Source organism: Stegodyphus dumicola, chromosome 11, assembly GCF_044657685.1.
Source record: "Stegodyphus dumicola isolate Sdum_Otavi_A_Nest chromosome 11, ASM4465768v1".
Taxonomy (NCBI): Eukaryota; Metazoa; Arthropoda; class Arachnida; order Araneae; family Eresidae; genus Stegodyphus; species Stegodyphus dumicola.
The window spans coordinates 52,275,034-52,286,991 of record NC_140778.1 but is presented as its reverse complement, the minus strand read 5'-3'; the positions used below and the strand labels follow the sequence as shown (position 1 = coordinate 52,286,991).

Sequence of the window (11,958 nt, the reverse complement as noted above, 5' to 3'; positions counted from 1 at the left end):
GAGTAAAAAATTCCATTAAATTTTTTTTTCTTTATTTAGCTATAAACAATATTAAAATAATACACACACAAATAAATATAAAAATAATACCTTTACATACAGAATTTACAGATACTATTTACTTATAAGTTTATTTGTTGTTGATGGTTACTTTTTATTATACTTGGAAAAATTATACATACATATGCTCTTAATATTACACGTATCTGAATATTTAAATGATAATTCCATAACATAATAAGATTCAATCTATATCACAGCAAAAACAATACTTAAATCACAGTTCTTTTTATTAATTAATTTGCATAAGTAAAAACATAAAAATATTATTTAGCTTCAAATCTATAAAACAAGTCCTCTAGTAACAAACATATGACAAACACATATAGTGAAAATAAAGATAAATAAATAAAACTGTTTTGCTTTTTGGTCTAATGTAGTGCAATTAGTCTATTATATTCAAATTTTATTAAAACATACTGCAGTAATTGAATTTTTTCCATTATACATCAAACAGCTTTATATAGAATGATATTATATTAGTTTTACTTTTAAAACTAATATAATATAATTAATTCTCATTTATATGCGGAGATGTTTGAATAAATGCAAAAAACCATCTGAATAAATTTTAGCCAACACTATTCACATAGTATTCTTGTTTTCAAGGTATATCATTTTTATTTTATTCTTTTTCCATTAAAGGAGCTAACCTAAGACCACAAAGGTTCGATAATATTCAGGTCTGGTGACTGTGGTGGCCAGGGGAGATGGGACAACTCATCCTCGTGCTCAGAAAACCAGTTCTGGACAATGTGAGCTGTGTGAACAGGGGCTTTGTCGTCTTGGAAGACACCATCACCATCGGGGAACAAAGTTTGTACCATGGGATGAACTTGATCGGCCAAAATGTTCACATAAGTCTTGGCAGTCATGTGCCCTGACACAGTTCATTTGGGGCTAGCAGAGAACCACGATATGGCTGCCCAAACCAGAACAGAACCCCCACCATGTTTCACTCTTGGCAACAAACAGTCTGTATTATAGGCTTGAGATGGCGTTCTCCAGACGTAAACTCGGCTAGAAGTGGGAAACAATGTGAAAGAAGACTCGTCAGACCATATTACTCGCTTCCACTGCTCTATAGTCCAGGCTTTATGACTTAAACACCACCTTTTCCTGTTACGGGCATTAGTGTCACTGATGAGTGGCTTCTCAATTGCAGCACGGCCAGCAATTCCCTGTTTATGAAGCTCCCTTCTCATTGTTTTGGTACTCACAGGGTTCGGTAACACAACATTCATTTCAGCAGTAACTTTTGCAGCTGTGGTCTTCTTATTTTTCGTCACAATTGCCCTTAATGATCGTCTGTCACAACCACTCAGGACACACTTTCGTCCGCCCTGTGATTTAGCAGATGATGTTTTTCCGCTTTTCAAATATGCGGAATAAATCTTCGATACAGTACCTCTTGAAACACTAAACACCTCGGCTACCTTGCTTGCGGAAGCACCTACCATATGTGCTCCAACAATTTGCCCACGTTCGAAGTCTGTTAACTCTGACATAATGCAATGACAACCTCACATAACAGTACTCCGACAACAACTGAACTGTTTAGCACATTTACGAAGTTGTATAGGTGGCGTCAGTAGTCAAAAACACCAGCGCCACCTACATTTCATTAAAATCAATCTTTCTTTTCAAACATGCATTTCACAAGGTGTTTCCATATTTTTGTCCATCCACTGTATCTCATTGATATATTATAAATATAGCTTAAACATGTTTTATGTGCATACCCAAAGGGGGTGGGAAGTAAGCCTTGATTTAGGAGTATTTTGCTCACAAACTAAGAGAAACTGTGAGCATGAATTACAAGCATTTTTCAAAACAGAATTTATTGCAGCTCCTGCAATATAACAGACGTTATTTTCCTCACTAAGGGTGAGATTCTGTAGAGATACATCAGAAACTTCTGGTATGGTAACAGGCTCTAAAGCTTTTTTCTCCTTCAGAAATTCAAATTCATCTTTCGCATAGTTTAATAAGTAAATATCTGAATCAGTAGCATAACTGGAGTTCTTAATGTCAGATATAAACTGAGATAAACAGATAAGCTTTAATGCTTTCACAGCTTGCAAAGCACTTGGCCTCAAACCAGCTTTTCTGCGTATCTGAGAAAATACATTTTCTAGAGCATCTTGTGTCAATCTGCTCGTCAAAATAAACTGAAAATCATTCAGAAAACATGCCTCTGCTAACTGTATGGCTGATAAAGTAGAAAGAATCAAACCAGTATGTAATGGTTTCCACCCTTTACCAATTTCTATAAGCTGTATAACATTAATAAATTCAAAAAGTAACTCAATTTTTTGGCTTTTATTTGTCACAGAAATTGAGTTCTTTCTACATGTAGAGGATAGCATTTGAAACCACTGACATATAAATCTTATCCACCATGCTGTTGTAAGAGCATTAGGGCTTATCTCTTTTAAAGCTACTGCCTTCTCCAATCCCACAGCTGTTTTAATTGGAAAAAACCTCACAGCAGAAGCAACAGTCATTTTACCAAAATGTGAGGGGAAGAGGTCTTCTTTGCTGAGATGATGCATAGTTCTCAAACCACAATTTTGGTTTGTTTCAGTAATCCAGATATCTTTTATAAATCCTGCAGATACATGCAAAGTAACCAAATTTTCTTTATTGCAAACATAACTGGGCAGTTTTATACTATGATTAAGAGTTGCAGACCAGAGATTTTTTAAAAGATGTGGCAAATACATAAATAATTTTGCCCTTAATTTCAGTAGTGAAATTATTTCTTTGGTTTCAAGAAACAGATATTCCCAAAGAATTCCACAGGCTTCTATTTACTGCTGCCATATCGCTAACAATACCAACAACATTAAATCCAACAGAATTGACAGCTTCGATAACATTGACAACAAGTTGTTTGAGCTGGCATCCTGTTACCTGTCCAGTTATCTCATGGGCAACCACTTGCTTCCATTTCAGCTTCAAACCTCTTAGTAAAATAACTAAATAGTGATTTCCTGCACCCTTTTGATTTCCTAATGTACATTTACCAATAAATTTCCGTTTTGAAATATCAAAATCAGGATTGCCAGAAATCTCCATTTCATCCAATGATAAAATACAGTCTTTATCACTAGCATTCATTTTTTCTCCTTTAATTTTTAAAGGTTCAATCATCTCACTGATGACTCCAAAATTCATTTCAAGACCTTGAAGTCTTTTATTTAAAGTGCTGTATGAAGGCACGGAAAACCTATTCTGTGCAAGTAATTATAACCATGCTTGCCCAAGGCAAATCTAACTTTGAGGCCTTTTATTATTCCCTCGTTAGACCATTTTGCAATGCTTCTACGAGGAATTTTCAACATTGCTATTTGTTCATCTGAAAGAAATGTTTTCACTCCTTTCAGCAATTCCTCATGCTGTACTTGAAGGTCATGAAGTTGAATTTCAGTGCTATGCCATTTTTTTAAAACATTAATTTCATTTTTTTTGGTTGCTGTAAGTTCTTTCAGTAATATTCTGTTCTGGCATTGCAGAAGCGAGATCAATTCAGTCTGCTGTTTTATAAAATTCCTTAAAAGAACATCCTGGAATAAAGACAAAATCTATATGAATAATCATCAAAGAAGGGGGGGAACACAACAAACAAACAAAAAAGATCTGAAAGGTTTCAGATTTTAAATTACACCCAAAGGGGCCTTTTTTTTAACATTTTGTGTTTTACCTTTATTTATTAAATATCAAGTTTTTCACGCTTAAACTATAAAATTCAGTTCAACAGCAATATTGCAAGATAATTTTAAAATGAACATATCTTCAGAATTCCCGATTCATTGTTTCACACGCTGGAGATAAAAGTGTCTTTTCTGTACAACATTGCCATTGCTCGCTTTGAAATCCTCAAGTTTGTTAATCAAAAATTCGTTAAAGTTTTACAACATATAAAATATATATTAAAACAAATTCCGAATTTCAAATTCGGTCTTCCAGATGTCCATATTCACAGTAGAATTAAGTCATTCAAAATTTGATGGCTCTAGGTACCGTTGTTTTATCAGAATGCAAAAAACATACATGCATTTATGAGTCTTCACTATATAATTTCTTTAAATATAGTACAGGGTGATAATATTTGGTGGCAACAATTTGAAAAGTGATGCAGCCATTTATAGTGTTTCAATACAAAACGAAAACAATAGTCCTTCAGGGACAAAGCCCCTTTGGATTAAATTTGAAACTTAAACAGATAATAAATCCACAAAATAAAAATGCAAGTTCCAGGTCTCTTTTCCTATACTGTGGTGGGTTTTTAAATTTGACTCTATTGTTTTCAGCATTTTCTAGATTATTTTTGTTTTATTTTCTAATATTTAAAATTTATTTCACTTAAAAATAGATTTTTAAAATTTATTTCAGCTTTTCAAGGGATCGATTATCTCCATAATCATGAGCAATTTAATAACACAAATTATCAACTTATATTACAGCCTTCACAAATGCTGATGAAATTAATTAAAATTAATTACAATTTGGTTGCAAGATGAATCTAAAGGTTGTTTTTGCAAACAAAACTGAAATTTACATAGAGAATTTGCAACTATTGATGAAATTAATTACATTCCTTTTACCAAAAAATTACTTTATAGAACATTTTAAATGCATATAAGGAAGTAATTTAATTATACATTAGTTATCAACTTACATCAGAGCCTTCACAAATAGATGGTATTTCACTGCAAAATGAGGCTAAAGGCTGTTCTTGCAAACAAACCTGAAATGTACACAAAGAATTTGTAAATGCTGATGAAATTAATTACATTCCTTTTACCCCCCCCCAAAAAAAGTTAATAGAAACGTTTTGTATAAGCAAGCAATTTAATAATACACTAATTATCTTACATGAGATCCTTCACAAATAGATGGCTTTTTATCACAAGATGAAATTGAAGCTTGTTCTTGCAAACAAACCTGAAATATATATATAAGAAATTTAGAAATACAGATAATATAAACTACATTCATTTTAAGAAATAATTATTTTACATAACATTTTATAATTCATAAATAGATAATAAATTGTTAACACTCAAAATTCAAAAATAATTCCATAGCACAACAGCCAGATATACAGCTGTTTAGCAACCATAAGACAAACAATTTCATATTTCAGAAATCGTATAAAAATTAATTAATATATGTAAAACATATGACATTTAATAGCTGCTCAAATGAAAACATAGAATAGATTCTTTACTAGCAGCTGTTATTTAATCAGAAGGTAATGCTAAATGTTGTTGCAAACACACCTGAGATGTACTGTAATGTACACATTTGCAACCACTGGTGAAATGAAATAAAGTGCATGATTATGAAGATGGAAACATTTAAAAAAACATAGTACAGTTTACGAATAGATGTTAAAAAACTATTAAAATTTTTTAGAAGTGCAAAATGGCAATTTACATCAGATACTTCGGCAGCAAAATTTATTTCTCCAAAATATGAAGCTGAAGGTTGTGGCAAATGAACCTAAAAGAAATTATAATATATGAAATATGTGGAAGTGAAAGAAATTATAAACTCTGATCGGATAAAAATAAATACAAATAATCATTACCATTTTCAAAGTAACTCAACTTATAAAAAAGCATAAATACATTGGACTGTTCATAGCATTCATACTTCTTAAACATAAGTAAATATTACGTTAATATATTTTTTAATTTTAGAAACAGTGTTAATACTTTTTAGAAAAAGTTTATAATACTAAATATTTAATAACTGTTCAAATGAAGACTTACAACAGATGGTTCAGCAACAGAAATCGCTTCAGTTGATAAAGGTAAACCGTGCAGCAAGCCACTCTGAAGATGCAAAAATTATGAAACACATATAAGTAAGGATACCTGAAAATGCTGATAAATAAAATATACTTAATGTAATTTTAATAATAAATAATATAAATAATCCTAATAAGTTTTGTAAATCTTTAAACAAAAAATAACAACATTCAGACAAGACATATAAGACATTAAAATATACATTTAAATCAATGTATTATAACTATATTATTGTATTACTCAAGATTAAAGTTATTAATTTCAATATTATTTCTTTTACTTACTCCATACATATTTCTCTCTATTTATCTGGAATTTAAAATTAAGCAAAAAAGCAACTTTAGTTTAATACAAATTTTGATTTAAACTCTTTTGACTTTGAAGGCAATCAGATACCGGTTTCTTTCTTTTAGGAGCAAATTTGAAGAAACCAGACCCATGTATGACCGTCCTCGAAAAACTACAAAAACTTTATCCAAAAACTACATCAAATTGAGGTTTTATGCTTAATTTTCAATATATGATTATAATAACAAAGTACATACTTAATTATATATATAACAACAGCAAAATTTTAATTTTTTAATCTAATCTTAGGGACTGTAATTACAGCTTTATCACATAATGCTTTAATTTCAATATTTTGATTCTTTTATAAAGCAATTTAGTCCATTTGTAATAAAAACATATTTTTTTATGAAAAACCATAAAAATAAAAAACACATACATTACAAAAATTAAATGTAACTGAACGGTGCTTTGGTAAACCAATGCCTTTTAGACGCTGTGGGGTCAACAGTTGTGGGCGATTAGGCACAGTGAAAAGAGTTGGCACAGCATTGGGCTTGAGTTTTTTACACCCATCTTGCCTAGAGCATTCAAATTGATTTTCTTCAAAATGTACCTGCATATTTAACAAAAGCATGCATGAAATTTAACATTAAAATCAAAAGCACTAGTATTAAATTACAGTTACATATATTATAATAATTTAAGAATGTAATTTTCTGATAAATTAAAATTTTTTTATGAAAATAGAACAAAATTTTTAAAAAGTAATCATGTTTGTAAAACTACTTAAAACATATTTCCTGCTCACACACTAAAAATAAATTTAAAGTACCTATAGTTAAAAATACAACATTAAGATTTACTACTACAATAAAGGATAATAATGGGATCAAAACGATTCATCGAATATTTAAATTAATATTTAACTTCTTAAAAATGTCTAAAAATACAGAATATATTTATCTTACTATAAAGAAAAAACAAAATCATTTATTATTTGGATCATACCATCCAGTTTTTAACATTGGCGCCAACTATCCGATTTGGCGACAATACATCAGAATCAAAACATAGAATGCTACTTTAAATCACCAATCGTACAGTAAAATTAAAGAAAACAAAAAGGCACATCACATTTCTAACTGAGCACAAAGTTTACATGAAATGTATGATACAAATTTTACAAACGGTATAAACTTTTCACGATAACAAAAGAAACAACATGAAACAACGATATTTTACTGCACAAACACATACACATTCCGCAGTTGATTTTGTACTTATAAAATCAGTTGATCGTCAATAAGTGACAGTTAAATGAAAATAAATATTTTAAAGTACCAAGAAGAGTAATTTTTCTAACATTCTATGGAAAAATACGAAGCTGAACTTACCTCACAAAGATACGCTCCTGGGCCCGGGATCCATTGATCTCGACGAGAATTAACTATCCATTTTCTTCGTCTTTCTTCATTTCTAGGAAAACGAAACATCCTAAAGTTATTTTTAGACTGATTCGCACAATTTGGTGCAGCACAACCACCCATTTTTCTGAAAATTAGGTCGAAATCGATCCACAAATATGTCAAGAAATCAGTGCTAATCCAATAGCGAATACCAACAACTTAGCTTCAAAATGGATGATGATTCAGCTCCCCTTTATAGTAGCCTTACCTAGAAGTACTACATCATCGGATAACAACAATAACGTGGTCTACCATAATAAGCTGTTTCTCCTCGTTTTGGCGTTAAGGCTGTTCCCCGAACAATATCCCAAATTTCTACTGAAATTGTTGTTCAGTTCCATAAAAGAAGTACCGGAGCCTTCTTATTTAGGGCTCTGGTGAGCTCCGCCTAGAAGAATAATTTATTCTAAAACCTAAGAAGTACCGGCGGAAGTATATGGAAAACTTGTTTCCACACTCAAGAAATTTGTTTTGTCTCATCCATTGTCGTCAAGTTATGTCAAACAAGTAACACGTAAATTTCAGTAACAATAATTAAAATTAATTAACAAAGAGATCTCATTCAAGGAAGATAAGCAGAAACTGTTACCAACCCTCGCTATCCCTGATTAGGGTTAACAACACTCCACTTGCCTTAAAATGGCTGTATGTGGGCTGATTGTGCGCATGCGCTAATGTAGATGATGCGAAGCCTAGAGGCTAATTAGCCACTGCGGTTGTATACATCGAAAACTTGGTCAATAATTAAGCTTTAGTTTATGGCAGCAACTCGTACCGGCGAATGCGGGGGAACATCAAATTCCCTGATGTTAAAGGCGAAGCCAAAGAGCATTGTTTACATTCGCTTCTTATGACAGAAAGAAGATTGTGTCGCTTTCTGTGTGTGAGGTTTGTAAAAAATCGTTGATGCAAATACGTGAAGAACCTGTCGCTTAAAACGACATGAGCTGAAAGCTAAAAAGCAAATATCTGAGTGCAGAAATAAATGGTAGATCTTTTCTACAACACGGAAAATATCCCAATAGTTTTTCTCTTGTAGGCAATGAATATTTCCTGGCAACATTGTTGCACATTTGAAATGGCTTCATTGCTATATTTAATTTGGAGCCGTCAATGAAGAAATGAAACTTCAAGAGTGCCAAGGTGAGAAATCATATTAGTGCGAAATATAACAAACTTACAAATAATGTGTTCCTAAAAACAACAATTAACAAAATAATGTATTCCTAAAAATCATGCCATGCGTATATCGCACTAGATGTGTCTTCTTTTCAATATCTATTAGTGTTTTAGATGACGTGCATGCAACAACTAAGGTTTGGTACTGAAATCATAACATTGCCCAGAATTCCATGAATAAGTGAAAATTCTTCATCGTATATCCAAAGTGGCCCTCTCAGTTTTCCAGTGTATTTGAGTTCAACATATTTTCGAAAATGTCATGCGGAGGAAGAAACTTCTTAAAAGAGCTAATCCCTACTCAACCAACAGAAAAACCTCACCTATGAGAGGTAGGTAAAAAGAGATATTAGACAGAAACTTCAATTAAACCTTCATTTGCTTCTTAATGCAGGATGTGATGTATATAATAAATTATTTGCCAATAACTTTAGTTTCAAAGTCCATGTGCTTATTCACATAAGTGAAAAAGCTCATGTATGCTGTGTGTAACAAGTCATTTAGACTAATAGTTTATTTCAACAATCCTATACTTGCAGAGAAAAGAAACTTTGCTTGTGAGGTATGTAGCAGGTCATTTAGACAGTATTGTTCTTTATGGAAATACATGCATATGCGTACAGGAAGAACAACTCATATGTATAAGGTATTTAAGAATTCATTTGGAAGAAAGAGCACTTTAAACATGAATATGCCTGTTGATGCAGGAAAGAAACTTCACATATGTGTAGTATGTAACAAGTCATTTACTCAAAAAGGAAATTTAAACTTGCATACACTTGTTCACACCGGAGAGAAACCTCATATGTGTGAGGTGTGTAATAAGTCATTTGCTTTAAAATGTAGTTTAGAGAGACATACGCTTAACCACTCAGGAGAGAAACCTCATATGTGCAAGGTATGTAATAAATCATTTGTTCAAAAGATTGGTTTAAATAACCATATGCTTATTCACACAGGAGAGAAACCTCATTTGTGTGAGATCTGCCATACGTCATTTACAGAAAAAGGTCATTTAAAAAGCCATATGCTTATTCATACAGGAGAAAAACCTCATTCGTGCGAGGTATGTAACAAGTCTTTTGTTCGAAAGAGTAGTTTAAACAACCATATACTTTGTCACACAGGATTGAAACCTCATGTGTGCGAGATATGTAATAAGTCATTTACTGTGAAATGTCGTTTAAAGAACCATATGTTTATACACACGCGAAAGAAACCTTGTGTGTGAGGTATTTAAGAAGTTATTGGCTAATCTTTGGAATATGGTAACAGGTAGTTTGGCGACATTTTGGTAAAGCGATAAAGTTTACTAGCTAGGACTTTAGCAGTGTACATGGATAAAGTCAAGAGTGTGCGCAATGCCATTTTTGTGCAATTCTGGGATGTTCTTTTAAGTGAAAATAGGTTGACGTGTACATGGATGATACCATGTATGTGCAATTCTTAAAAATGCGGCAAGCAGTGGGCGATTCTGCACTTTCTCCCAATTTCGCACCTATTCTTCATCATGATTAATCACTTTTGTTCCGTAAAATTTCTAGCATAAGCGTAATTCGGCTAGCAGATTGTTGGAAAAAAATGTTGAGTTAAGAAAAAAAACATGCTTTACTTCGTGAAAACAAAATGGCATCCAAACAAAAACTAGCAGGGTTGGTCGCCAAAAAATCGTTAAGTTACCATAATCCAAAGATTAACCAAGTTATTTGCTAAAAAAGCTCATTTAAACCAATGTACTTATTCACACAGGAAAAAAACCTCATGTTTGTGCATTATGTAACAAGTGTAATTCAGAAGTGTTTAAACAACCATATGCTTAATCATGTAGGAGAGAAACCTCATTTGTATGAGCTATGTAACAAGCTGGTTACTCAAAATGTGCATCAAATGAACATATACTTATTCACAGAGAGAAACCTCATGCTTGTGAAGTATGTAATAATTCATTTGCTCTAAAATAGAATTTTAAACAGCATATACTCATTCGCACTGGAGAAAAACTCTGCAAGTTGCATGTGTAACAAATTACTTGGATGATAGAAAAATTGAAAGATTCATGTCTACATATAATAAAAGGCTAGTGTGTTTTGTGGAAAAGTTAGATTAATAAGAACCTTTACTTATCTGTGCACTAATGACTTGTCATGGTATAAGCAGAGCTGCCACGCTACCTGAAAAACGTGGGGAATTCGAATAGAGATGGGGAAAAGTCGGGAAATTAAGTATTTTAGTCAAAATCTGGAACGGTAAAGTACAGAATCGCCCACTTATTTGTCTAGTGCTTTTTTACAAGGGTAAAAACAATTGGATTTTTGTCCATTTTCTTTCACTTAAGTGAAAATAGGTCAATGTGTACATAGATAAAGTCAAGGGAGTGCGCAGTTCCATTTTTGGGCAGTTCTGGGATTTTTCTTTTAAGTGAAAATAGGTCGATGTGTACTTGGATACCAAGTATGTGCAATTCTTAAAAATGCTCCAAGCAGTGTGTGATTCTGCACTTTCCCCATCTGGAAAAGTCACCGTAGCAAAATTTTCCATATTCTCAGTATATAGCAAACTCTCGCAACCATGCACAGAACCATTCTTCTAGCAATCATGCTTATAATAATCCTTTAGTGAAGCAATTCTGCCATTTTTTTTTTTTTTTTTTTTTTTTTTTTTTTTTTCTGTGTGTTCTTTTTTAACAGTTTTAGACACAAATTGTGATATTTTTTGTTTTAAACATAGTTTTAATATCTGGCCTTGCGGAATTTGTGAGTAATGGAAAATGTTATGGTAAAATTTCTGCAAGAACACAGGACTTTGCTAAAAATATGCTTAAAGAACAACGAGGAAATGCTTTTTCTCAATAGCCGAGTGCTGCAGGAACCCAGTTGTCCAATTCTCCTATTTTTTTAAGGCAAAAACAGGTAGCTGTGTACTTGGGGAGGAGAAATGTGCAAAATAATAGCAAAGTTTTGAAGAAGAATGAATTTTATTTTTTTAATGCATTGCTTAATCCTTATTTAATAATTAAAATTTGTATTTTTGAGTATATTTCCTTTTCATAGATTGATAATGTTTAAAAACGTATAATAAATATTGTCAGTTTGGAAATCTTTTTGAAATAAAACCACCAGCTTCCATCCATATCGTAACTT

At 32.0% G+C, this 11,958-nt stretch overlaps 1 protein-coding gene across 1 annotated transcript; it reads right to left on the bottom strand.

Moving 5' to 3' along the window:
* Window positions 1-3,261: 3,261 nt before the first annotated feature.
* Window positions 3,262-8,569, bottom strand: LOC146993979 (uncharacterized). Its single transcript, XM_085826684.1, has 7 exons — window positions 7,568-8,569; window positions 6,610-6,786; window positions 5,844-5,906; window positions 5,506-5,571; window positions 4,942-5,010; window positions 4,745-4,813; window positions 3,262-3,629 (listed from the first exon to the last, which is right to left on the bottom strand). Exons 1-7 carry the CDS (start codon window positions 7,718-7,720, stop codon window positions 3,264-3,266), a joined length of 963 nt encoding a protein of 320 aa, XP_085682810.1. The 5' UTR covers window positions 7,721-8,569; the 3' UTR covers window positions 3,262-3,263.
* Between the last annotated feature and the right edge of the window lie 3,389 nt (window positions 8,570-11,958).

Excerpts from the sequence above, each read along its gene's own strand:
- LOC146993979 (XM_085826684.1), bottom strand. The coding sequence starts at position 7,720 with ATGGGTGGTTGTGCTGCACCAAATTGTGCGAATCAGTCTAAAAATAAC. Across the intron at positions 5,907-6,609 it reads TTACATTTAATTTTTGTAAT|AGTGGCTTGCTGCACGGTTT; the intron begins GTATGTGTTTTT and ends TTGCATCTTCAG. Across the intron at positions 3,630-4,744 it reads CTATTTGTGAAGGCTCTGAT|GATGTTCTTTTAAGGAATTT; the intron begins GTAAGTTGATAA and ends TCTTTATTCCAG.